The sequence below is a fragment of the Harpia harpyja genome, chromosome 7 (assembly GCF_026419915.1).
Source record: "Harpia harpyja isolate bHarHar1 chromosome 7, bHarHar1 primary haplotype, whole genome shotgun sequence".
Taxonomy (NCBI): domain Eukaryota; kingdom Metazoa; phylum Chordata; class Aves; order Accipitriformes; family Accipitridae; genus Harpia; species Harpia harpyja.
Genome location: NC_068946.1, coordinates 16516587 through 16543861, shown reverse-complemented (window position 1 = coordinate 16543861; position 27275 = coordinate 16516587). Strand labels below are relative to the sequence as shown.

Sequence of the window (27275 nt, the reverse complement as noted above, 5' to 3'; positions counted from 1 at the left end):
TGTTGAGGAGGCAGAAAGAGAAGTCCAACAGAGCCTGGGTAAGGTAGGACTGGGTGGGGTGAAGGGTGCTTGGTTTTCTGGGATGCAACGAAGAGAGAAGGAAGCTGGGCTTGTTTGTGAGAGATGATGGAAGAAGGTGAATGGAAGCGCAAAGTCATCTTGAGCTGGTGCATAGGCAGACAGGACAGCAGAGAGCTGCCCTAGGAGACAGCAATGCAGTGGCCTGACTTTCAGCATGCTGAGTTTTTGGGTGTAATTTCAAGCCCTTTTCCAAACTGTGATGTACAAAGCTTGACACTTGTTTTATTGGAGTTCCTGCTTCAGTTTGTTTTTTTAAAAAAAAAAAACAAAACCAAAAAAAACCCCGCGCTTCAGATATCTGCTTGTATAAATGGCTGCTGCTCCTTTCATTGATCTGAATGGGTTAAATTGTATACAAAAAATGGTTTAGCAATGAGCTTTTATTTTATCAGCCTATTAGATCAGAAATGCTCCTTGGATCTCTACAGAAGTTTCTTTGGTTAGAAGTTCATTAGCTGCTTTTGTCTGGCTTGTTCTCTGCATAAAGTAATGTATTAAATATACTTTGCCTGTTAAAGGAAAATCTTAATTTACAATTTACATGTTTACTCTCTTTTCAAAAGAAGTGCTGTGTGGTTATATTTCCAAACATGAGCAAGCATAGCTAAACGCTTGTCTGTGACATGGTTTCAATGGCATCACTTTTGTGAAGTGCTTGTGAGAACTGCCACTTGGGAAGATTTGGTGACTAAATGAATTAGGACCTCCTACAAATGCAATGCTTTGAGACTTTCTAGCCTCAGGAGAGGCTATTTCAAAAGCTGTATTTAGGATTTTGATTCATTGCTCTTGAACTTTAAACACTGCTGCAGTGGCAGGTTTTTTTTTCTCATTTGGCATGCTGTAAATCAATCTGTGGGCAGGGGTTTAATGTAAACTTTCACTCAAATGCAAAACATAAATACTCAAGAATTAAAAGGGGTGATTATAAAGGGTTATTTATTAACAGCCTGTTGATCTTCTGACTTGCTTGTGTTGACTTCCCTATGCTTGAGCTCAAAATAGTGACAGTGCCAAGGAGCAGAGCGTGTTTCCTTCCTTATCCCCTCTTCCACTGTGGATTTAACCAGGTACTGCTCTTTAGTTCAAGTATGATACTTTAATCTTCTGAACTAACATAGTAGAGAGGAATTAAAAACACTTACTTACCTGAGACCTGCATGCACTTGGCTCATGAAGGCATCTAACGTCATGGGTGACATCTGTGCTGATGCAAACCCTCCAGGAGACAAGGGGGACAGGGAGAGGACCTGCCTGGGCACGGCTGGAGCAGAAACCAGATAAAGCGGTTTGGGAATTCTGCAGCCTTTTCTGCAGGGTCCGTTCTGAGCAGACCATGCCGCTTCATTACGAAAAGCGCAAGAGGTCCTCAGTTTCGCTCTGAGGTTACCCCTCAGTAGTGGGTGTGCTTGTACTCTGTAACTTTGATGTTAAGCATGTAGGAGAAAGTAGCCAAAAAGAAGCATTATAAAGGAAACAGCCTTGTCAGGTATTTGCCACGTGAACAAGCAGATCCCTGTGTCTGATTCTGCTTTTGCAAGTAGATTTCTCTCATTGAAGTGGAGCAGCATAAGGGTGTGCATTATTAACATCGTAAGGTGACATCTGCCCTGTTACTACGTGTGAAGATAACCTTTAAAAATTCTTGTACGTAGGGTTACCTTTCTGTTTTCAGAGTATTTAAGCCAGAAGTTCAGTAAGTGTTTGAAGCCAAGGATGACGTCTTACTACATTAAAAGAAAACAGAAGGTTTTGAACTGTTAAATCTGACAGGATCTTTGGTGGCTTGCAAATCCTTTTAGTAAATCAGGAAAAATGTGAAGCAAGTGTTCAGGCAGGTGCTTATCTGCATGCAGCAAGCAGCTCTGCTGAAGTCAATAATGCAAAGTGATTATTTTTGCAATGCAACAGTGTCAAGTTTTTCAAATATGAAATAGTTGCTTCATCTGTTCCATCCCACTTCCCTTTCTCAATAGCCTAGATTTAAATCCAGGCTAGCCTCAAACTCATTACAGTAAGTGTTGCCCTCTGGTAGTAATTTAGCATTACTTTTTATGGAGGCATGCAAGGGTATAAAATGAATCCAGCAAATCATAAAACTTGAATAGGTGGAAACATAAGAAATTATTCTAAGAATTTCATATGTAAGTTATTCAGTAATAATAATAATCCTTTTACGCTTTTTGGTGTCTAGAATGGCTGTGAAAATATACAGCATTCTGCGAACTCACAGACTTACAGAGGTTTTTGCTGGGGGTTTTTTGTGGGTTTTTGTTTTGGTTTTTTTTTTTTTTTGATAGAACTTTGTGCAAAGTCAGCCTGAATGAGTCAAGTGTCCCAAAGCCTTAAAACCAGGGTTTGGCAAATGAGAATCTGGTAGCAATTTAGGTAAACTTCAAAAGTGGGTGTTTATGGAATGGGAAAATAATTTGATATAATTTACATTTCCGTTTTGAGTTGCAACGGTTACTTGTGTAAGGTATGGCTCGTTGCTGCTTGTACTGGAGCAGAAGCTGTTTTGTCTGGAGAGACAATCTGAAGTGTCCTAGTGGGGAGGCTCTGGGAGACTGGGGGCTTCAGCACTGTTAAATGTAAAGAGAAGGTGAGCTCTTCAGGATTTCAGAATCAATGTGAGTGAGTTGCTGTTTTGTTTGTTTCTTTTTAGCCATACTGGTAAGCGGTTGAACAGTTTGCAACCCTGTGAGTGCTGTTTTGGTGTTCAGGCAGGATTTAGAAATGGACAAGCCCCAGTATGCTAGTGTGAGCTCCTCATAGTGCTTTAGGATGTTTTTTAACACTCAGTATTGTAATTCTGCATCACATTCTTCAGCTACAGTCTGCTGTCACATGGTGTAGATGAAAGTCGACCCTTAAAAAGTTAATTTATTCCTGCTTCTTCAAGTGGAAGAAAGCAAATTACCATGCTTTAGTAAGGTCCCATTATCAAAGGTTGTGGGAAACACACAGTGAGTTAAAATTGGATGCAAGAAATTCTTAACACCCCCAAGACATTCAGTCTGCCACCCTGAAGGACAATACAGCCTTTGAGGGCAGCAGTGGACGGGGCTCCTGACCTTCAGGGGTCGGAGCATCTGCTGGGGCAGAGCAGCTGGCTGGAGACAGAGGCGTTCTCAGCCGTCCCTGGTTACACACCCTGCATCAGTCAGTCCTCAGGCTGCATCCGTGCCAGGGGCAGTATACGTAGGGGCTCCAGAGCGGAGCAGACCCCTGTGCTGTGCTGCACACCCTTTCATGCCTGAATGCAGGAGAGTGAAGTAGAAGCTGATACCTTCGTGCCTGTTCCTAATCTTCACACCACTGAAATCCTCCTATAATCAGTGACTTTGGCTTATTTTTTCTCTAGCACCACTGCACTGTACAAATAGTTTATCCCCAGGAGTCCTTAATACAGTTTTCCATAGTTCCATGTTTTGCTAACCTCTGCTATGCTCAGTTTCTGTGACAGTAGTAGCTGAACAACAGAACTTTAATAAAGGGTAAAATTATGACTTTCATCCATTATTTGAAATAGTCCATTTTCTCACACTTACCAAGGAATTGACAGTATGGTCGTTTGCGATTGGGGATGACTGCTCAGCACTGTAGTCTTAAAATGTATGGATAACTGTAATTCTTAGGTGTCTCGGGTATGCCCTTTTTTGCGGTTTATGTGTCTGGGCTGCCACTGAAGATGATGAGTACATTTGAAAGAATTGCTGTCTTTGCCACACCTGATGATTTCAGAAGCTCCATTAGGAGAAGATACTGAAACTGAAAACACTGACAATATCAGCTTTGCCGGGCAGATTCATGTTATTAAAAGCAGATAAACTGAGTAGGCTGTTTGTACAAGATCAAAGGAAAATTGGATTGTGAGAGGCTGTTGTCCGGATAATGCTGACACTGTGTCTTTTTCATTAGGACATAATTGGATAGCATTCTTAAGGGATATGGTTTTCTGTGGTCCACCACTCTCAGCAGAGGGCCTGGAACAGGAAGCCAACTGAAATACACTCATTTATTGAAGTTCTTTGTTGTGGATAGGAAGTTTTTACTTTGAGGCTTTATTGTGAAAGGTGCATTTTGGCCATGAAATGATTAATGTGCGGTGTTTGTCCCACTGCTGGAAATCGGGCAGTGTGGCTTTCATGGGTAGGCAGTCAAGTGCTAGCAGGCTGTAAGGGCAGGAGGTGCAATGCTGATCTTACTTAATTGTCTGGTAGGTGTGAGCTCCAGTACCAAGACTTCAGTGGGATTTTGCAGTAGGGTAGCTTAGTTATGCTGCTGCTAAAGAAAATAGTCTTTCCTCTAGGTAGAAAAGCTTAGCCTCAGAGTTGGTGGTAGGTGATGCTTTTAAGTCTCTTTCTATAATATTTGGATCTTGTGCATTTTCTTACTCTCTGAAGGTTGTAACTGAGGATGTGGACACTTAGGTCAGTGCTAGTGGAACCCTTTTGGAGATGCCCATCCTAAAGTAAGCTGTGTTTGATGGCACCATTTGGACACAGATTCCCCTAAAGCTTCCTGTTTGCAGGAATTGCAAACACTCTGTATTCAGCTGTGGTTAAATAGACACTTAAAGCCAGTAAAATTATTTGAGACATATGCTTGTATAAGAATGATATTTTTTCTGTACTCCTGAGTCTCTTTTCCTCTGATATTTTGACACAGTTTCAAATATTTGTCTGACACTGTTTTAATTTTTTTAGTTTTAAGAATGCATTGATGAATTAAGTTTTATACCCACGCTTTGAACTACACAGTGCAGTCAGTTGCTGGCATATACTAAGGTATTATTGTTCTCCTTGAGCAGAGAAGCAACAGGAATGAGGCTCCTATACATACAGCAATATCTGAACTTGTATTTGAATATACAGTATTTGGGTTTTGGTGACTTCTAAATATCAAGCATCCATGAAATGGGAAAGCTTTTTCAATATTTTGATTTAAATTAGTAAAACTTCACCCTTAATCTAGATTTGATTTCCAGTAATTTCACAGATTAATAGAAAAGTAAAGTATGAGAACATGTTCAAAACACCTGAAATGCATGCCTAACTGACTGTGCTTTTCCTTTGCAGGATGTTGTCTGGGGGTTAAACTCTTTATTTACTGTAAGTAAATGAATATTTTGCATATCCACTTTCCTTTTTCCTGCCTCGTTTGGTTTCAGCATCACCTAATGTGAACCCTGTCTGTTGCTTCTTAAACTTAGGGTCATTATTTCCTTTGGCTTCTGTGGGTGTTGTATAAAATCAATTTGTGCTTTTGTTTGTGTAACTGCAAGACTCATACAGATGGTCTGAAATGCCAGCTTTTTCCTACATCATTTTTACTTTTGGTTACAAATCTATTATGGGATATTTTGCTAACAAGTTACTTGGGATCTTCCACACAGTATGAAATTCCTTCCGCTGGTCGGCAGGAAATAGAAATTCATGTTGCTCTGAGAAGGAATTGTGTTGGTGTTATGTTTTTTAAAAATTATGTTTAGGAATTAATAACTGCCCTGCAGTCTCATTCCTGTTTTGAACACTTATATTCCTGTTCAAGGACCTCGGTACCCACCCGCACAATTTGCATAAACCCTGACTTGTCACAGAAATGATATGATTTTGTTCAGGGATTCCATTTTCCCCCTTTTCCTTAGATTGACAGGAGCAAAAAACCTGTGCCTCGTAATTACAGGAGCAACTTGAAAATGGAGGAGAGGGCAGGAAGCTGCAAGAGGCAGGCAGGATGCAACAGCTGCTTTTGCCGTAAAAGCAGAGAGAGGCTAAGTCTTTACTGTACAAAAGCTGCCTTTTTAGGGAGCCCAGGATTGTGGTCCCCTTCCACAGCTATTGCTGCTGTGTAGGAAGGTCAGGAGAAAGCAAAGAAAGGCACTAACTTGGTCACCATGTTTGTCATCGACTCTGGAGAGAACTACCCCAGCCACTCTAGGGTATATGGAGGAGGCTGTGAAAAGCTTTGGGTGAGGAGCATCGCTGTGGGCTTTGCTAGCCCCAGCCTGTTTTCAGAGAGATGAATTACTTCCACCACTACCTGCAGGAGGAGGGGCAGAGCAGTGACTGTGCTCCCAGCACTGTCACTGGGATCATGGTGTGTTTCTAAAACCTCTAGCGTAGACCAAGGCAGTGACTGGCTACAATCTCCTAAGCTTTCCAAAGGCTTGATTTGTTTCGACAACTTCTTTTGGTTAATTGATTTAGAAGATTGGAGAGCATTTGCCTTTTCAACAGAGTAATTGCATTTCATTGTTAGTCTCCCACTGCATGCTAAGTAACTGGAAGAAAGTGAAATCTACTGGAGGTACAAAGGAGTGCCTTCAGAGGCAGAACTGCATGTAAAAATAATCCGTTGTGCAAACAGCTGCAGAGAGTGATGGTCACGCATTGGAGACCACAGGGATTTGTCATGGCTGGTAAGAGCCATGCTTCCCAGCTTGCCTCTTGGATTTCCCTCACACCCAGCTTCTTATAAATAATTGGTCTTTGAAAAGCTGGCACTGGATCGTACTGGCCTTGCAGATTCTTTGGAGGTTTTCTTGAAGGAAGTGAGTGAAAATGAGGTGGATTGGTGTCCTGGTTTGAATGAAATGGGAAGTTTGCTGCTTGAAAACGAGTTGGAGAGTGACATGAGCCTTTCACACTTGTGAAACGATGGCGTTTCACTGCTGTCACAGGCTAACCTTAAACTGGGGAAAATGATCTGGGCTGCAAGCAGAATAGGGGTTTTTGTGATTCAATGTTATTTTTTATGATAATTCCTCTTTTATCAGCATCTTGGTTTCCTTTGGTTTTAACCCTAGATGCTTTCTCCTTCCGAAGTTAATATTTATTGAGATTAAACTGACAGACCTGAGATTGATTTTGATTATTTCTGCTCCCTGGCCCCACATGCCCTTAGCTCTTGGGGTCTTTGCACTCCCTTTCTTCTTGGCCCTGTTTTTCCCATTGCGCTAAAACTTTCCTGTCTGTCAGGCTCCAGGTTATGTAGTTTCTTCACAGAGTGAATTAAATTGCTTTGCTATGGAGGTGGTATTAAGGAAGCTCTTCCTGCTTTATCACCAGGCTGTTTGCAGGTTTTTTTTTTTTTAAAGGGTTTACTTTAACCTTGAATAAAAATCAACAGGAATTGTGCCTTCTGAAGCTTTGAATGTTCCTTCAAAATTTTATTTAAAACTGTTTTCAAATAGAAATGCATCACTGCCAGAGAGAAGTGTCATGGGGCTGTGTGTGGCATGCTACCAGATAGGGACAAATGCCCTGCTGCTGTTGTCCTTTGACTTGAGATTTGGTTTGCAATCATCAGACTTACTTGCATCTACCTTTGGCAGAGATACCTACCAAGATAGTGAGAAAATGGCATTACACTTGCTGGTCTTGTTCGCTTTGTTTCATTATCTTGTTCATTAGGGCTTTGGATTCCTTGACGATGCAGTGACTGGGAACCCTATAATGTTCTCTATTTATTTTCCAGGATCTTTTGAATTTTGACGATCCTTTGAACATTGAGGCTGCAGAGCATCATTTGCGAGACAAGGTGAGTCAGTAGTTTATTTAAAGCATGTTGTTCCTAAACAAATACACATACTGTACTCGGCGATTCCCAGTCAGTCCTTTTAAAGCGTTCGAGCTGGTACTTCAGGCAGTTGAGTGACTCATTGTATCAAGCAACCAGTTATTCTAACAAAATGTGCTTTATCTGGGAAAGTAAACTCAACACAGTAGTGTTATTCACCATATGCTAGAATTGTTGACCATAATGTAGTCATATCCCCAAAATAGATGATCTTTTCCATCTTGTTTCTGAGATTTTTCCCTGAAGTTGTACACGTTCTGTGCAGCAAATGGTAGTGAATTGGTTTGGCGCAGTTATGTGAGTAGCCTTTACCTTAAAAGACCTACAAAAAGATCTCATTCTTCTCTTGTCTCTTTCAAAATGCAACTTTTTTTCTTCACAACTCTTACATCTTGCATGCTTGTATTAAGCCAGGAGAAATCTGGGCATGTTTGAAAGACAGGAGTGGAAATTTTCTTTTCTTTTTACTGATTCTGTTTGTTCTGTTTGTATTATGGACTGGGCAAAGCAAAACATGGTATTGATTAGTGGCCTGATGAACACCTGTGAGATTTACCTCTCAACTGAGATTCAGCATGGAGGTAGAGGTGAACAAAGTACTAACTTTTCCATTGTATGGATCTCTGAAGCTTTGTCACATTACATTATATAGATGCATACCTCAAGCATATAAAAGTTACACTTGGCATGTTCAAGATCTCTTGTTTTAATTAAACTCTTCTGATACTTTTGTTGAAGTTAACCTTAAAGATTGAAGAAAGTTTCCAGGTAAATGTTGATTTGAAGAGTTCATTGAAAATGCAAAGTCAGGCAGTGCACCTAATTTAACTCATTTTTTCAAGAGGAAACATCAGGATTGCAAGTTCATCTTTCTAGCTATTTTCTTGTTTAATGAGATCTTGTAGCTATTCTGCTGTTTGTCAGTGTCTGCAGGGCTGGGGTGAAACTGTAAGCCTAAGGTGAGAAAAATTCGGTAGACACCTACTCTCGAAGAGGTTTTTTTTTCAATGGTTATATCATTTTGGCAAGGAGTGCCAGGAAGCCTTCCGAGCCATAAAACACTGAAAGTAGTCACAGAGGGGATACAGCCAGAGAAACAAAACCAGTAGAGTGATGGTAGCAGGCTGACTCATTTTCTTTGTTTGCATTGTTAGACTGAATTATTCTCTAATACTTTGCCAGGGAAATTTGTAGCTCTTTGGGAACGGTGAGGCCACACACCTATTGCTGTCAGATTTGGCACTTGATTTCTTCTAACTGGCAAAGGAAAAGCAGTTTGTCTGGTGTCTGGGTAGGTGTAAGGAGAGATGCTCCCGTAGTACCAGTACAGTCTTGTGTCAGATGTGCTGAGGCTGTGATAGGCAAGCCTTACCAGTGCTTCGAGTAAATTGTTAGACCTCAGACCAGCCAGCCAGTAATGTCCTCCTCCCAAAGAGTGATGAACTGCTAAGAAACCACTATCCTGCATCTTTCAACCTCATTCAGAAATTGGAAATCTTGGGAATCCACAGAAATTAAGAATGTCATGTGCTTTTAAAAACACACCTCCCTTAAAAAACAGAGAAGTGAGCACTCAAAATACATACTGCTACACTAATAGCATGGAAGTTTGGTGGGGTTTTTTTGGGTGTTGGTTTTGGGGTTTTTTTGGTTGTTTTTGTTTTTTTTTTTCCAGATAACAGCAGCTGTGGAAGAAGTGAAAGGGAAATTGAGTGGGTTTTTCGACAGTCTTCTAAATTAAAAATATTTTTGGAACAAGCATTTTTTTATTTAGTAAACTCTTAAGTATTCTCCTCACAGGCATCTGTAAAATTATATTCTGCCATGTTAACTTTTTTGGAGGTTATATGAACTTAGTTTAGGTATTTAATTGATAGTGACAGCACCAGATAGTGCTGAATTTTCCATAGTATGTCTTACAGCAGTATCAAGACAAAACCAATGATGCCTGTCTGGAGAGAATAAATTATGCAAGGGAGGGAAATGTCTGCTTTTATAACTAGCCTCAAAGGATGCAATTGCAGTGTGAGTTAGTTTTTGTCTCTATTGGGCATAGATGTCATGTAGGGTATAAGCACTTTGGTGTGAAGTCAAACTGCTGTGGTCCTGTCCTTTCCTGTCTCTCAAGAAAATACTTGCAGTGCATGATATGATTAATATGGGAATGCTAATGAATTTTCCTTGAGACATTTTTACGTGTGTAATACAATTATACAAATAGTGTATATGTAATATATATGCCCGCATGCACAATCTATATACTAACAGATGTGCAAATATATCTATATACAAATAGTTTTGTACACAAACATCTGTGTCTAACGGATGCTGTAAGAGAATCTGGTCATTTGACAGGGTGGGAGTATATGGCTTGTAACAGGCAAAACAAAGGTATCTCGAGCTGTCTTCTGTGGTTCTCCTGGAGGAGATGACTCAGTATTTCACTGATGTAATTTCAGATTTGAAATCCTGGAATCCCTTTGCTAACATTCCAGGCTAAGTGTGGCTGCCTGAGAGGTTAACAGCTAACTTGAAGCCTGCCTCTTGTTATTGAAAATGGGAGACTGGAGTTCATTCAGTTCCATAGGCTGGTGTTAAGTCATCAAAAATGACTGCCGCCTTGCAAATGGTGGAAGAAGTCATATCATAGATATTAAATCCTTATTATTGATTCTTGGAAAACAGTTTTGCTGTGAATGTTTGTGTTACAGATCAGGCTAGAAGGGACAGTTACGATCTCTTCCTGCATAAGGGACCTCTTCATTTTTGCATTAAATCTATGGCTTATACCTGAGCACATAGTTGTAGCTTTTGGGAAAGCAGCCTTGTTCTAAGATGTAAAAATAATGGAAAATTCAGAGCTCAAGTTGTTCAATTAATTGCTTTAAAAAACTGTGTCTTACCTGAGATCTGAGTTAGTGCAGCTTCAGCTTCCAGCTCTCGTGAACCTCCTTCAGCTCAAGGAAGGAGCTGTCAGTTACTAAACTTCTTCCCTTCCAGCTTCCTTCAGCCAGTGATCACTTTTACATGAATTTTTTTAGAGTACATATGATTGTTTATGCAGCTTTAGTAATTCTACAAGTCTTCCTCACACACTTTGCAAGATGTCGGTAACTTTTTGGAAGGCGGTACAACAAATTTGGGCAGAATCATCAACATCCATTTTCACAAATGCTAGACAAAGAGATTATCTCAATATTCAGACTTGCTAGCCCTCTACTTATGTATCCAAAAAGTACCTTCTTATCAGCTACAGAAGTGATCTAGAGACCTATGTTGTAATTGGCTATTTAATCAAAAGACCTTTTCAGTGACAGAGGACGCTGTCTGCCTCTTTGTGTGACTTTTAATTAATTTTGCAGAGATAGGATCCCCGTATTTGTCTGCATTAAATGGCACTGTTCAAGTGATTTCCTCGTCATTGTGATCAATTTTGTAAGGCTTCAGTTTTGCCAATTGTGAGTTTATCTTATGATTGTCATCAAGGGATGTTGGATGCTCCAAAGCTTAGTTATGCACGTGGTAATGTTTTTCCATATATGGAGTCAGCTCCCTTTCAGCTTAGGAGCTCAATCTTATGTTCTCCTGTTGTGCACCTCCAAGAAGGCTCTCTCCTCTCGGTAACCTACTCGTCAGTATTGGGAGGCTGCTTTTAGATCCCCCCAAAGCCTACTCCTCCTCACCAGCAAGCCCTGTTCCCTCAGCTTCTCCTTGCCCTGTGGCCTTCCCAGCAGTGCTGTCCCCAGCCTGGCATCTGGGACTGTCCCTGTGCAGGGGCTGAGTGTGTCCCAGTGGCAGGGCTTTGCATTTGGCCTTGCTGGGCCTCATGAGGTTGCTGTTGGCCTTTCCTCCAGCACACGCAGGTCCCTCTGGAGGGTGGATTTGCCGTCCAGCATGTTGACTACGTCCTCTTTAGTGACTGTATTTCTGTAGATCTGGCGCCAGTTTCCACATTCAGCCAGTTCTTAAACTGAAACCTTGCAAGGTTGTTGACTGTGGCTTTCAGCATTTAATAAAGCATTCAGATAAAATTGTAGTTTCCCTTCAGTCTTTCTTCCCCCCACACTCCTCTGCCTTCGTTTAACTCATAGTTGTTTCCAGCTTAGGGAAAGTTTGCTTTGTTCATTTTTGTAGTGTTACTTTTTGGAACATTCCTGGTGCCCACGTTGCGCTGCAGTTAGGTCACAATCACTGGAAGATACGCAACCATCCTCTATTGGTTTAGAGCTCAATAAATGAGAATAAAAAGATGATTGATGTCTCTGTAAACTAAGCAAGGTGTTTCCCAACATTCAGTCTTCTCACACTCATACAATCTCATCAGTTTGGTAGTATGAGTTTTCTTGTTGAATTTAAAGGACCGCTTACTAGTTAATTAGCTGGGACTGCTTTGGATTTAGCAGAGAAGTCAGCCTGTCAGTAATTATGTGGATGACCAGAGCCATTAATTGTCAGTTGAATTGATTCCATGGATTCCTAGGCAATGAGCAAGTGTTTAAGTTTTAATGACTACTCACTTAAAAATGATGTGCTAGAAATTGTAGAATTTGCTGTTTTGTACAGTGAACAAATAAAACTATCGATTTGCTTTCTGTGGCAGCCAGCTAGGCTGAATACTGAAAGAATAGGGATATAATTTGGTAATACAAAACTGAATCAGTTTAGTAGTTCAGGACTTGTGTATTCCTTAGGCAGAGGTGCTATGGGTGCTGTGTCTGCTATTTGTTAGCTGAAATCTAGAAAATAGTTCCCATACATACATCTGTCGTGGTTGTTTTGAGATACTACCTCAGGACATTGCAATTTGCTGGGTTCCTTAAAAGCCCTTACGCTTCCTAGCAGTGTTTGCCTTTGCCAAAAAAAAACATTTCAAAGCCGTATGTACAGTAGACAACAGGAAAATTCGTTACACTGTTTGTGTGTTCATGGCTTAAAGCAGAAACGTTTTTCGAAATATTCCTTAGCTTTCTTCCTCACCTAGGCCTGCCATATCAAGAATGCTAATGCTGTGTCCTATTTTAATTGTATTCGCCTGTTGTATTGGTGCAGTTTAAAAGGCTAAAGCAATTTTTGTCATCCTGCAGATTAGCAAACACTCATTTACTTGTTCATCCATGCAGTCTTGAGTTGCTTTAATATGAGAAGATGAGTAACATCACCCTGTGTGATTTTTTCCTGCATGGTCTTTCCATCTTCTCAGTGAAACTCATCTGTCAGTATTCAGTGTATGGAAACGCTTCCTGCTGTGTCATTGTGAAAGACTAAGATGGATAGCACTCTGGGAGGGATTTTTCCCCTTTGTGAAAAATCTAGCATGTCGTCTTTCATGGGACTTTTACCAGCAGCTCTGAAGTGCCATAGCTGAGAAATCTAATTGGAATAAATGGGCGTTTGCCATGGATTCATCTTAAACACAAACTTTTTACTTAATTCAGTGAGCTCTGATTTTATTTGCATCTTCCTTGGAAAGCAGTGACTTACATGTCCAATTATAGAGCTCAGGAATGCACTGAACAGTAGGAGTGTCACCTCTCCTTGCTGCCTCCAAGTAACTGGCGACTGCGTCAAAAGATGATCATTAATGCTATGCTTTTGTGGCCTTCTCTTTGCTTGCCCCAGCCAGAGGAATGAGAGCTTTTGTCAGACTCGGCATCATCATTGCTGGAAACACCCAGTTGCTCCTGGATGTGGAGAGGTCAGCATGCTGCTTCCAACAGGCCACTCCAGGTGCCAACCATCCAGATCTGTACCTGCGTCGTCGTATTTCTCAGTTGTCTGGTTTTAAAGAACATGCAGCACAGCAACCCTATGTAAAAAGGGTCTTGGTTTTGCCTTTTTTTCCCTAGCTGTCTTCTGCTGCTGTCAGCAAAGGGAGTTTTCCCTGCTTTTTCCATGGCTAGATCAGTACAGCTACAAAGCTTGTAGCTGTTGTTTTGATACTTTAATGATGAGTTATTTTGCATAGGGGTGTGTGTGTGAGTTTGGTTCTGGCCCAGGTTTTGGAAAGCATGGGGTTTAACTATAGCTGCCAAATTTTAGCAGCTCTTGCTGTCACTGACTAGATTTCTAGTCCATCTGTCTTCAGGTAGCTGTATAGGCTGTTATGATGTTGTTTATAGGCATTGTGTTTTTATTCTGAGGGAGGGGGATTGTAGATTTGTAAGAATATTCAGGGGAAAGTTTAGGAGAGTTGGAATTTGTATATAACATACTGCAGTAAAACATGACTCTGGACAATTCATGATGTGCTTATGGCTGTAGTCTTTGTAGTTTGTAGTTCTTAGTCTTTAGTTTTTAATAGATCATCCTTACAGTTGTGGCTTCTAGTGCTGCTCAAATCATGTCATTCTGATTCCTCACCACAGTAATACTAGCACACTAGCGAAAATCCTCCAGAAGATACTAAGGACAGTATTGCTAGCCTCGTTTCACCTGGGATAATGCTGTATTTTCATGAACTGCACCCTCAGATAAATCACACAGTCAGTGCTGGCACGAGTGATGTGTGAGGCCAGAAGCTATTGGGGAAGAGGGATTTTGGGGCAGACTTTTGCTTGTGTTGCTTGCATGCTGCTGTGACAGCTATTGAATCTTTTTTCTTTCTTTTTTTTTTTTTTTTTAAAGACTTCTCTTGGTAGTAAAGAAAATAAGGTTTTTATTTCAGGATTGTTTCTGTGCAGATGGATTTATAATGTTCATGGTGTTATGGAGTCTGAAGCTGCCTCTTAAGGTTTTCTCTTAGGATTTTAATTGCCCTACATAGCCTCAGTTCCTTAGGAAACAAGGCTTTAAAAAAAAAAATCTCTTAATTGCTTGCAGTCTTTGGAGGTTGTTCTAATGAGTCTTCTGGGATGAACGTTTTCCTTGAATTACTTGAGGACTGTCTTGTCTTGCCAAGTGAGAGCACTAATCTAATTCCATTAGAAATTCCATTGAAGAGCTTCTATAGCCTTTCATAATTGTATGCAGTTTTTTTGACTCCTTAAATAGCAAGCAGTTTAGGGTTTTTGTAGAATAATCTTAATTTCCCAAACCTTTGGGAAAGAACCAGCAGCAGCTGACAAAATGCTGGTGCCTGGGGCAGATTCTGGAGAGGACATTAATGTATCTTCTGAAAACAGGTAAGTTATTGAAAGAGAAAGTTGTCAGCAAGAGGTCTGCCTGTAAGTAACAATTGTTAAGTAAGAAAAAAATACAGATATGTCTGTAGAAGATCTTTAGGCATCCCTTTGGAAATACAGTAAGTTGAATTTCCCCCCAAACTGTGCCTCTGCATCAAAAACTGTCGTTGCCCAGCATAGCCTCTTTAGTTCTGGAGCCACCAAGAACCAGCAACAACTTGAAATTGTAAACTTCTTTTTCACCAAGAGTGATTTCATCCTTGCTGGGGTTTTTTTTGCTTGTGGGTGGTTGTTTTTTGGTTTGGTGGGTTTTTTTGTTTGGTTTTTTTCCATGCAAAACTACAAAGTGGCTTGTGAAGCATGTTCTCAAAGTGGGAAGGGGTTACTGTTCTTCCGTATCACCTCAGGTTTTATCAAACACTATAAACCAATCTGCCACACAGACCAGGAGCCCTGTGCTTTCCTTTCCGAGCTACCCTGTGGGGTGCTAAATACAGAAGCTGGCAGATTTGGGATCTTTCATCTCTGCTGAAGTTTAGAGTAATTTTGTCCACGGACTGATAATGCCTTCAGACAGTTAAAAAGTCCCAGAGCTCACTGCCTGTGTATCATTTCAGATTTGATCCTTCTAAAGACTCCTCCAAAATAATGTCATGGTCAGCTGTACTTTTATCCTCCTGGCTTTTTATTTCTGTGCTTATACATAATAAGGGCATAATTACATTTAGATTTAAGTCTACCTTGAAAATCCATTTTTCTGTGTAGCTGAAGAAATGCATTTGAAACTAAATAGTGTCTGCAAATTTGGATTCTTATTGATCTCTTGTCATTGATCACCTTGAAGTTAGTTTTTTTTTCTATTAATGTAATTTCATGTATCAGAAGATTAGTCTGTTTGAAATGTTATTTGATGCATCTGAATGAAAAGTGTGATATAAATGCCAAAATGTCGCAAGTGTGTTGTATCCTCTAAGCAGGCAGTAGCTCAAAATAAAATTAAAACTTGAAGGTTTGGGAAAAACGTACTATCTGTATTTCTTCTCAGGTTTTCTGTTTTAAAGAATTCATTTAACTGATCTTACAGTAACTTCTCTTGTTTCTCTGTCATACCTGCTCTTTTTTTGTTATCTTTTTTATATCAAAGGCATTTGAGTACTTAGCTTGCTTAGTTCCTGCAGTGATTCTTCATGTTCAGAAGAGATCAGGTCTTTTCCCTTGTCACTTACCCAGAACCATCCCAAACTTCACAGAAAGAGCAGCTGGCAGTGGCTGCCAGCAAGTGCAGGCTGCTTTACAGATCGACATCTTCAATGCAGGTCAAGACCTTTGCTTATTGATACAACTGAGTAATGTGAACTATTGCCCTTCACTTGAGACACTAGCTAACATCCATGTTGGAAATGAATGAAGCATCTGCAGAAGGATTCTAATATATAACTTATTTTTTTCCTTACCTCCAAACTGCTTAGACTCTGCTTTTTTGGGTTTTGTCTTTGGCTTTATGTAAAACTCAAGGACAGAGTGGCTTAGTTCTTTGAGACTTAGGCTGCAGAGCCCAAGAGCAGAGGTAACGTGACCACTGTAGGGTGCATTAATTTTTCTTGCTTGAAGCATTTGGGTTGGTTTACCTCTTCGTAAATGGAGACTGAATGACCTGCAAGAACATTTCTTCCAGCTTTGAGTTAATTGTGTTTGTGTGGCTGGAAGCAAAACCTTTCCTGTGGGTGTTTTTCACTGGATTTTCTGCTTGCCAGATTTAGTTGTTAGCAGTTAAATATCTTGAAGTAAATCTGCCTGAGAATTAGAAATATTATCCACTGATCTATAGTGACTGCTGGCAAATTTGGGTGCAAAACAGTTTGTTTGGATAGTACTCGTCAAAATCGTCCACGATTCTGAAAAAGACATTTCAATATAAAACTTTTATACTACATAAAATATAATAAATAAAATTTCATGGTCCATAGATGCTGCATCTTGTCGCTGTACATTTCAGAGGAGACATTTTGTGGTAAAAGGCACTAGAAATAGCTTTAAACAAGCATTTTATTTTCCAGATAATTATGAATTATGTGAAATAGCGGTGTGCCTTTGATGGGTAATGTTCCATGAGGAAACTGAACACAGTTGAAATGGTTTTATTTTGTAAAGTAGTCAAAAGCATATGGGTAGGTCAGAAGTCCAGCTCTGTATTACCCAAGTTTATATCCTGATTTTATCTGAACGCTCCTTTCTTTATTGGATTGCGTCCAGGCAATGCACTTCAAAGGTTTTTAATGGCAAACTGTTTTTTCTAATACCTTCCCCAAGGAATTTTTTAAAAATAACGCTCATTTAATTTATTAATGCATTATTTTTAGCCCAATTCTCTTTGTCAAACTCGTCATCCTTGCTAGCAGTTGCCCATCACAGCCATATTTTGTTAAACTTTTCCAGTTTCCCAAACGTATCCCTAGGGAATTTTGTATGTAAATGGTGGTAATGATACTTGAAGAATTCTGATCGTTACTATTTTCATTTTTTAAGCTCAGATGTCTAAAGTTTAGTGACGGCTCAAGACAGCTGGAAAATTAACCTTAGAACAGAGAAATTATTTTGAAAACATTTACTTGAAGTTCATTTCAGGTGGTCTTTAAAAAAAAAATGTATCATTATTAATGTGTTTGAGCTGGTGCTAGAGGAGCAGCCATGCATGGGGTCAGTTGTGCTAAATGCTCGTAAGTTATGAGGAGCAATTTCTCAGCTGCACCCTGCCTGTTTAACTGCAGGGGGATGTAGTGGGGAGAAGTGATGGAGCATGCAAAAGTGACTTGCCTTGTCACATTACACAGTCCGGAGGGAAAACCTTTGCTTTGCCTGTTTCTTAAACACAGCATGCTGAAATCTGACTGGGTTTTCTTTGCACTGCTTCCCTCAGGCTTCAAGTCATAGGGAGGAGAAGAAATGCTCCTCTGAGTCAAAGCTTCCCCAGAGCTAGCAGTACTCTTCCCCCACTGAAGCAACTGGAAGAGTTGCCATGGGGAAGCAGTAGGTCTAACTAGACATCACGACTTTTTCTGTTTGATGTGGGAGGCTCAGTCCCTTCTACCAGATATTACTGAAGAGCCTTCTCACTAAGTTATCTTTTATACTTCATTGTAATAACCTTGACAGTTCTGTTGGGTGGAAATGCTTTTGATTGAAGTGGAAATTTTTGAGTTTGCAGCTTGGCTAAAGAGGCAGTCATGTTTCTTGGTAGCTCCTCTATTCTGTGTTGCACTCACTGCTTTTTCACTACGTAGCATTTCCTGCGTACATGGTCCTTGTGAAGCCCGCTAGGTGTTGTGGAAACATCTGGCTAGGTACTCATGTTTAGGAGAAAGCATTTACAATGACCCTTTGTCCAGTCTGGAAATCATCACTACAGCATGTGTGTTTGCAGGTGGAGGGCTCTGTGACTTCAGAGTCTACAACTATTGCCTCTTTTAGTACTGTGCACGCTTCTTCCTACTTGTGGGACATAAGTGGGGATTTAAAAGGTCAGTACAGTTTTGTGATCCTCCCTCCCCCCAGGTTTACAAGCTTACCTGTGCAGGTCAGAATACATTAGAGTCAGTCTTCCAAGATGTATCTTTCTTGTCCTTCACTTAGCTGAATGCCAGGCTCTGTCCTGTAGTCCCTCACTGAAAACATCCAACTGTTACATGCTTTGAAGTTTTACTAAATTGTTTTTAAGGGGTTAAAAAATGGGCACATTCTTGTATCATTTTCAAAGTTTGTTCCCTAAATCCTGGCCAGTAACATAATGATATAACAAACTGAAAGCTGAAAATGTTTTAATAATAAACCCCTGCTTTCATCTGTCAAGCCAACTGAATGTAGACGATCAAAGCATTATTTGACAGCATCTTCAGAATATTGGGAAAGCACCTTTATCAATTATTGGCAGGGTAGAAGGATCAGATTGGAGTTAGACACTTAGCAGTAGCTTGGAAAACACAAGTCAGTCATACCATGCATCTAAATGTGCAAAGTCCTGGGTGCCCTCAGTTTCTCCTTCAATTAAAAAAGAATTGAGACTGTTCAGAGTCTTTCAGGATGGGTCTTTAGTTTTGCATTGATCTTGTAGCAGTTGTTCCACAAAATAGCATTAGCTAACTGTCCTTCCTCCGTTTCAGCATGGCACATGAAAATGTATTAACTATTCCTGACAGACCCAGGGGTGTAATGAAGTGCAAATACAGATTATCTGCTGTTCATTCCTGTCTCCTGTATGCAAGAACAAAGGCTGATCACAGTATGGAGAGGGATCGCAAGCTGTTAGTGACATGCTGGGTTAACATACCCTAATGTAATCCTGCATAAATGAATGGAGATAAAAACAAAATGTAACTTTGCTGTTACTGGAAGGATGTAATATAATATCCAGCTCCAATGTGATGTAGGTAGTCTGGTATTTTGCTAATTGTGCAGACAGTTATGAGAACTGGCATGTCACATTACCAGCCTATTTTCTGCTGCATGCTTGTCAGTAACCTCAAATTCATGACTGACAGCTCTGTGCTCTGCTCGCTTGAATTTCTGCCTCCGATTTATTTTGTGATTTATTGAGACAGAGTAGCTTCCTGCTCTAAAATGACTTGAGGAAAGACAGATGCGGGCACAGCTGTCACACAGAAGCAACGCAGGAGAATTTTGGTATGAACGCATCAAAAAATGGAGTCGAGAAACATCTTCCACCTTGCGTAGAGTACCTGGTGGTGCTGGCTGTTTCTTTCACTAAGGCAGTGATTCCTTAGTCACACTTTTCTGCATCTGGAGAGTGAGCCTCTGCCAGCGCTTCTGGGTATGGTGGCTGATGGCTCACTTGACACAGCATGACGGGATAATGTCTGATGGCATCTTGCTTGTTTGTGTTCTTAGGTTCAAAACCAAGTTTGCATACATATCAGTCAAGGGAGGATAGCACACTGAATATTTGTCAAAATAGTCTGAAATTTCACTTGGTGACCTGTTGAACATGGCATAAGAAAGTGGTATATCAGCAAGAAACAAATTTTTCTGGAATCTCTTTCCAACACCATGCCGGTGCTGACTTCAAATATTACCTTGTTTAGTCTCACGTTCATTTTGGCAAAGTAAATGGAGAGAATTGGGTTGGTTACAGCTGCCAAATGATGTGTTGTCAGGGAGTGGGTCTTTTCTATGGATTCCAGCCGCGTTGGCAGACTTAGGAGGAAACTATCTGAAAACTTCAGCCTGTCGTCATGTACTGACTACCTTGTCAGTAGTGTGAACATTCAGTAACAAAATCTATAAAGCCAAAATTTTTTTTTCTAGTGTCTTGAAAGAGCTTTATTTCAATAGTAAAACATTCACCATGTAACCTGCAAATTACTTTCCATGTAATGTAGCTTCTGCTCAGTAATAAAATATAAGTAAGTTACTACTTTTGAGCCCATGGCCTTCTGTTGAGTGTATGGATTGACCATAGGTATCATTCTTATACATATGGTTGTGTGGCCAGCCCTGTCCATTGGAGTCAGCAGTTGTTAATGTTGACATTAATTTTAGCAGATTTTGTACTGGGGTTTAGCACTGGAAAAAAATAAGGCTTTCTTAACAATTTAACAGCCATGTCTGTCCAGAGCCCTTTAATCAAGCACCCCACTGGACTTTCTCATCTGAGGATATCGTAAGGATGCTGGTTATTAAATGACTTCTCTGATTAAGTAGTACTCTCCACTATGTCAGTTTATGGTAAGGCACTCTGATTTTGTGCTTAGATTACAGATATTTATCCTGGAGGGTTGGGCAGTTGCTTTTACTGTTTTATTTGGCTATGACAACAAAAGCAACTTTGGGTGGTGCTGGTGGCCAAAAGAACCTGATGGGGTACATACCAGCAGTGAAATCTATAGGGACAAGTTACCTAATAATTGCTGTAGCTGTAGGTAGCTGGGTTTCTTGCATTACTGCAGTGAAGCACTGATCTAACACTGCTGGGGAATTAGCATATCACTCAACTAAAAATAAGTCCTTTATAACTTCCAAAGTACTTACAGTGCTTGTTGTAGAAAACAGCTGCTTTTGATTATTTAGTATCATTGAGCGTATGAACCTGTGAGCTGCACTCCCTCTTGAAAAATAAATAGGAATTACATTTAATAGGAGGAAGAGGCAGTAAACCAGGTTTGGACATATTTTGAATATTCTGTTTATTTCATATTGTCTGAAAATTTGCAGATGTCTATCTGCAAAGCTTAAATAGGTAAATAACCCTGAAAGATTTAACAAACAGCAACAAAGATGATCCTTTGGTTTAAGACTTATTTGCTTCATTAGGAGTGAAAATTAATGTTTCACCACTGTAAATTTGTTATTTTCTCCACTGGCTGTAGTCAAGCCAAGCTTTTCACCTTGTCTTGATTTTTTCTTATAACGATTAGTAGTAATCGTAAGTGATTTCATTTTGATATCTTTAATAAGAAACTGAAGAAATGGATTTAAAGAAAAATAGGGGTTTTTTTTTACTTTCAGTAACATGAAGCTGGTTAATGTTGGTTTACAGTAGAATTTGTAGATATGTTTGACACTTATTTTTGTGTGAATAGAATAGGATCTGATGTCTACGAATTTAGTTTGATTATTCAGCATTGCAATGTTGAGCATAGTTTCTTGTAGATGGGACTTAAAGTTATACAAATTGCCGGAGCCCTGAAGCAGATAAGCACATGTTATCATGGTAAGAGGACACAGTTACCTCCTCTCACTGCCAAAGTAGCAAGGGCCATAGATACTCCGGTATTTTCAGTTCACTCTAAGTCAATTTGGGTCAATTAAGTTAAATTTGAGATCTAATGCCTAGCTCTTATTTAGGGCATTTCATCAGTGGAAATAAAGCACGCTAATGGAGACCTCATTGTGTTTTTTGCTACTTTTCCCTCTCTACATCACTATGTTCCCTCCAGCAATGGTTTACCCCAGACAAGACAGTAAAGCAATAGGAGTCTGGGCATTCATTTGGATCCTCTTAGTGCTGCATTAATACCTGGGTATTTAAATTGCATTTTGTTTCTTATCCTTCCCTTAATTTTGACTTGAATGTGTCTCAGTCTTGCTGTAATGTTCCTACACAGACAACCTTTCTCACTTATTTTATCTCTGCTCTGACAAGTTCAGTTTTGAAGGAATAAAGACAGACAACTTTTCTCTGCTGTGTTGCCCTTCTTACTTGTAGGTGCCAAAGGTTCCCGTTACATAGAAAAGCTAAAATGCACAAAGGAAGAAGCAACCAATTTTGTAATCTAAGCTTGACATTCTGCTTTTTTATCTGCCTGGAAAATAAACCCCTTTTCTGGTTTTCAGAACTGAGGTTGGACTGTGGTTTAAATCAGCACTGTGCTGCACTGACTGCAATCACAGCTGAGACTCTTGTCCTAGGGGCTTGCTTTCTTATGTCTTAGAAACTTCAACCCTACAATCAGCCCATGTTTGTGATAAACAGAGTAGAGAATATTTGGCAAGGAAATCGGTGCAAGTCTTAAGATTGAGTCCTTAACAGTAAGTAACTCTTGTGTCTGAATTGCTTCAGATGGCCGTTCTCCTTTGAGGAGCCCCTCTTTGGCACTGTGTAACACTGACAGAAAGAGGCTTCACCTGGGTTTTTGAAACCGTTCTCCTTGTGCTGCTGGGAGAAGAGTTGCTCTTAATGGCTTGGCAGTGGCTCCACACCTTATGATGAGTGGTTATCCATCGGTGATATAATTACTACATTCTACAGGCAGTCCCAGCTATAGTTCCTTGGCTGAAAGGAAATTCTCTCTCGTGTGTGGTTAAAATCTGTGGCCATCTTTTTAAAAATAAGAATAAAGGCTGCCATCAGGAGGATAATTTCCTGAACAAGGCAGTACAGTACAGATAGCTACTAAAATAGGTGAAAAGGAAAGTTTTTGCCTTAATCATTAGAAGCAATCAATTTAACATGATTAATGTAAATTATTGTAAGTGGGGAGAGATACAGAACTGCAGGGCACTTCAGGTTTAAAGTAATTTTTTGATTAAAGTTTCCTAGTCTGTAAAACTGTAACTGGGTGGGGGAAGGAGGGGACTCCATCCATATATTATAAGCTAAACAATCTGGTCTTGAACATATTGGAATATGAGATAATAGTAATTAGGTGTAGAACAAAAGAGTTTCTGTGGAGCTGAGTGTAAAGGAATTACTGAGTTGACAAGCCCGACACTTTCCTTCCCGTTCCTTAAGACTAAAAATTATACTTTTAACAAAATGTTCCTATGTCTGGTGCATCACTGTGGTATGGACAGATGCGTCAACCTCAGTGCCACTGTCGTTCTTGAAGGATTTCTGTTTTCTATCCTTTCACTTCTCTGATAAAAGTTGGATATTATTTTGGAGTCTGTCAGTCTAATATTCTTGTAACAGCAGTAGAATAATTTGAAGAAATATAAAATGATGGATAATGATGAAATTGAGTAAGGAGACACTGGAAAACTTTGCTAGGCAGCTGGCAAGTTCCATGAAAATAAGCTTGTGTTTTTAATGTAACTGCAAGTTAAAGGTCTTGATAGAAACATTGATTTGTTCTTTCTTGCTTATGCCCAGTGTAACCATTGATTCTGAATCACATTAGAAGGGCTGTTTGTTCTGTAACTGTAGGTTTTCCAGCGCTTTATCCTTGAGACATTTTCAGAAGGTATTTCACAGAATCACAAAATTGCTGAGGTTGGCAGGGACCTCTGGAGATCATCTAGTCCAGCCCCTGTGCTCATGGTAGAGCCAGCTGGAGCAAGTTGCCCAGGACCGTGTACAGTCATATTTTGAGTATTTCCAAGGGCGGAGACTCTGCAGCCTCTCTGGGCAACCTGTTCCTGTGTTCTACCACCCTTACAGTAAAACAACTCTTTCTAATGTTTAAAAGAAATTTCCTGTATTTCAATTTGTTCCCATTGCCTCTCACCTTGTCACTGTGCACCACTAAGAAGAGTCTGGCTCTGTCTTCTTTGCAGCCTCCCATCAGGTATTTGTACCCATTACAGTCCCCCCAAGCCTTCTTTTATCCAGACTGAACAGTCCTGGTCAGTCTCTCAGTCTCTCCTATGACAGATGCTCCAATTCATTAATCATCTTTGTGGCCCTTTGCTAGGCTTACTCCAGTAAGTCCCTATCTTTTTGATCCTGGGGAGCCTGGAACTGGGTACAGCACTCCAGATGTGTCTCATCAGGCCTGAGTGGAGTGAAAGGATCACCTCCCTTCACTTGCTGCCAGTACTGTTCATAGTATAGCCCAGGATACTAGTGGTCATCTTTGGTGGTTCATGGCCAGCTTGGTGACCATCAGAACCCCATGGTCCTTCTCTGCAAAGCTGCTTGCTAGTGCCCAGCATGTACTGGCGGATGGTGTTACTCACGGGCAAGACTTTGCATTTCCCCTTGTTGAACTTCATGAGGTTACGCTCTGTCCAGTTCTCCAGACTGTCAAGGTCCTTCTGAATGGCAGCATGCCTATCTGGTGTATCAGCCACTCCTCCCAGTTTTATATCATCAGCAAACTCTGCCCCTTCATCCAGGTCATCAATGAAGAGGTTATACAGTATTGGCCCCAGTATCAACCCCTTGAGTGCTCCACTAGGACTTTATGCCACTGATCACAGCCTCCTGAGCCCAGCGCTTCAGCTGGTTCAGTCCACCTCACTGTCCATTTATCTAGACTATACTTAATCAAGTTGTCCTGGAGCTTCACTGAAGTGAACCTTCAGCAATTGGTTTGCTTTTTAGTCTTTTTGTGTAAAGGAATAAGGCTTATGCAGTGATGCCATCCATCTGTCCTCATCCCAGCCTCCCCCTCAATCCCTGTAGCTTTTAAACACATACATCAATTTCCGCCAAATTTGACAGAGCAGCAGAGTCTTTAAATCCAGTTCCTGTAACTGTCACAAAAACTGTCAGCAGCAGCAAAGAGAGGATGGTCTGTGAGTGAGCCACCAGGAAAGTCTGCCATGTGAGCTCACCCAGGACTCACCAGGATGGGTGGGCTGCCGTCAGGCCTGTGTGGGCATGCACAGCTCGGAGCAGACCATGTGCTTTGTCTTTTCCTCAGCTGATGGCGAGGAGACCTGGGTGCAACCCAAGAGGGTGGGGGAACTGCAGCTCTTGCTGGGAGAGAGGAGGTGGTAGAGTATCAAGGAAAAGCTGTATTGGAGGGGGTGGGGCAGGGAGGAGTAAGGATAGTCTGCAAATCTGTAAGCAGTGAGATTTTGCTGTCTTTGCTTGCTGAATGTGCCTTTTAAAGCCCTTTCTTGATTGTGCTAGATATTCCCTAGCTGTATGGGTAAAAATGTGTGGGCTGCAAATAGACTCTTGCACACTAAGTGAAGCTTTATTCTAGTAAAGGGAACTACCCGCAAGCTATTCAAGCACCACAGGGACTTCCATTACTTCATACTGATCACAAGATCTGCATATTTTTACTTGCATTTGTCTTTTTTCCTCTTTCCTATTTAGCCACATTTGAAGTAATTAGTTATCTGTATACATTAATTTTTAGGGGATTTTTGCAGAACTCTCATTTTTTCATTTTCAGTACTGCTGGCTTTTACTCCAACAATAGAAAGATGTATGCTATTAAGATTGCTTAAGAAGTAGTTGAGGTCAAGGCTTTGAAGCTACTGCTTCTTCGTCTTGCATTAGTAATTCTCAAGGTTTTCAGAAAGAGTGGCATTGTAAAACCCATTGTAAAGTTGTATACTGTATCGTGCTAGCTGCTCTGCTTGCATGCATTCTGCTATCCTTTTCATAATGTCTGAACATCTTATTGGATTACCTCTTACCATTTTTAGTTTTTTTCAATTCATCTGTAAACTGGATTTCTCCTTCTCTACTTTCACTCTTCCACGTGGTCTTGGAATTATTCTGATGGGAAGTTTGTGACATCATAGTCTGTCTTGGCAAGAAATTATAATGAAAAAGAAAGTTCCCAAGAGTTTGCTGTGGGATCCAGAGCTATGGCAGAAAAGAGTTTGAGGTCATACAGCTACTTCTATACCCACAGAAACAGTAAGAAGGTATTGTTTTTAAAACCCATTAGCATAAGAAATGTTTTGCCAAATGTGGTGATTGCTACAGGGATGGAATCCCTTGGTCTTTGCTGGATTTCCTGGTGCTTCATCTCCAGTTGAGGTATGTCAGGAGATTGCAGGACAGTTCTCCAGACAGTTCTTTCTATGGGATGATTCAATTAATCTTTGCAAGAGAAATGCATAAAGACATAGGTAAGCTATAACTTGACCTCTTTACTACCTTTCTCTCTTCTTAAATATTTTGTTTCTTCTTGGTGTCTGTTTATTTTACCAGGCATCTCAGCTGGTTGTCCCAGAGCTTGTAACACTGATGCATGGTACTTAAATGTATGAGTAATTGCTTTGCGGGGTCATCATTACAAATGGTTTCTAAGACTTGCAGTGTTTGAGGCTGGAGTGCTGACCTCACTGTTCTTCTCAGTGCTACCTTTTGTACTGCAAACACGCAGCAGATTTCTCCACCCAGGACAGCCATCTCCATTCCTTTGACCCATTCTGTGTGCGTTTTCTCCCACTGCTCTTCCAAAGAGACTCAGAAAGAGTGACCAGGATGGACCTTGGGCCTCCAGGAACTCTTCAGGCTTTTGATTTGTGATCTTGGGTCCAAGAATTTAGGATTCAAATTAATCTGTTTTCATCTTCAATTTGTTCAGTGCTGGACTTTGTGAACAACTTGGTTGGTGCAGTTGGCTCAAGGAAGGGTAGACAACAGAAAGGCTGTATAGTACTTGTCAAGACAGGGATAACGTTAGAGCTGACAAGGGGAGGCATGCCCAGATCTTGCTCTCATTGTGTATGCCTCAAGCTGGCTTTGTCAGGCCCTCATTTTTTATGTTGTTTGCATTGTAGAATATTTGAGTTAATGTGTTGCTTAAATTAGCGTAGTCTCATCCTTGCTGTGCTGTTTTACTTACTCATGTTTGAGCTTCTCTTGGACTGGGATCTGTCTTTGTGTCTAGTATGAGGTTTTCTATTTACCTTCATTCCCTTCTTTAAATTGATAGCCCTGCACCAGCCATTGACATCCTGAAATGTCTCTTCCTAATAGGAAGTAGCTGGTTCTGAACATTTTCAAGAACACTGCTTTTTATTTCTAACAGTACAAAACTGTGACATGGTGAAAGTGTGAGTGTTTTTTTTTAACCTTCTTCAAGTAAAATAAGAAACCCGCATTTATTCCTGGATACTGAATCGAGTATCTCTTTCCTGATTTCTTCTAAAAGGGGTTATGAAACATTGAAGAATTGTTCTAATTAAATGCACCCACAAAGTGTATCGGAGGAATTGAAGTATATATTCACCTTTGGCCAGACAAGCCTGTCATCTATTGTGTAAGCAAACTTTTTTTCCCATATTTGTAATGAATCCCAAAATACTCTTAACTGATCCAGAACTTGCAGCCTCGCTTTC

At 40.4% G+C, this 27275-nt stretch overlaps 1 protein-coding gene across 6 annotated transcripts in view; it reads left to right on the top strand.

Moving 5' to 3' along the window:
• UBE2F (ubiquitin conjugating enzyme E2 F (putative)) overlaps positions 1–27275 on the top strand; it is an 87228-nt gene that overhangs the window by 48515 nt on the left and 11438 nt on the right. For all 6 annotated transcript variants that reach the window (XM_052791772.1, XM_052791771.1, XM_052791769.1 and 3 more), the window contains 2 exons: positions 5163–5195; positions 7564–7626. In XM_052791772.1, coding sequence (XP_052647732.1) covers positions 5163–5195; positions 7564–7626 — 96 coding nt within the window. The remainder of the gene's footprint in view (positions 1–5162; positions 5196–7563; positions 7627–27275) is intronic.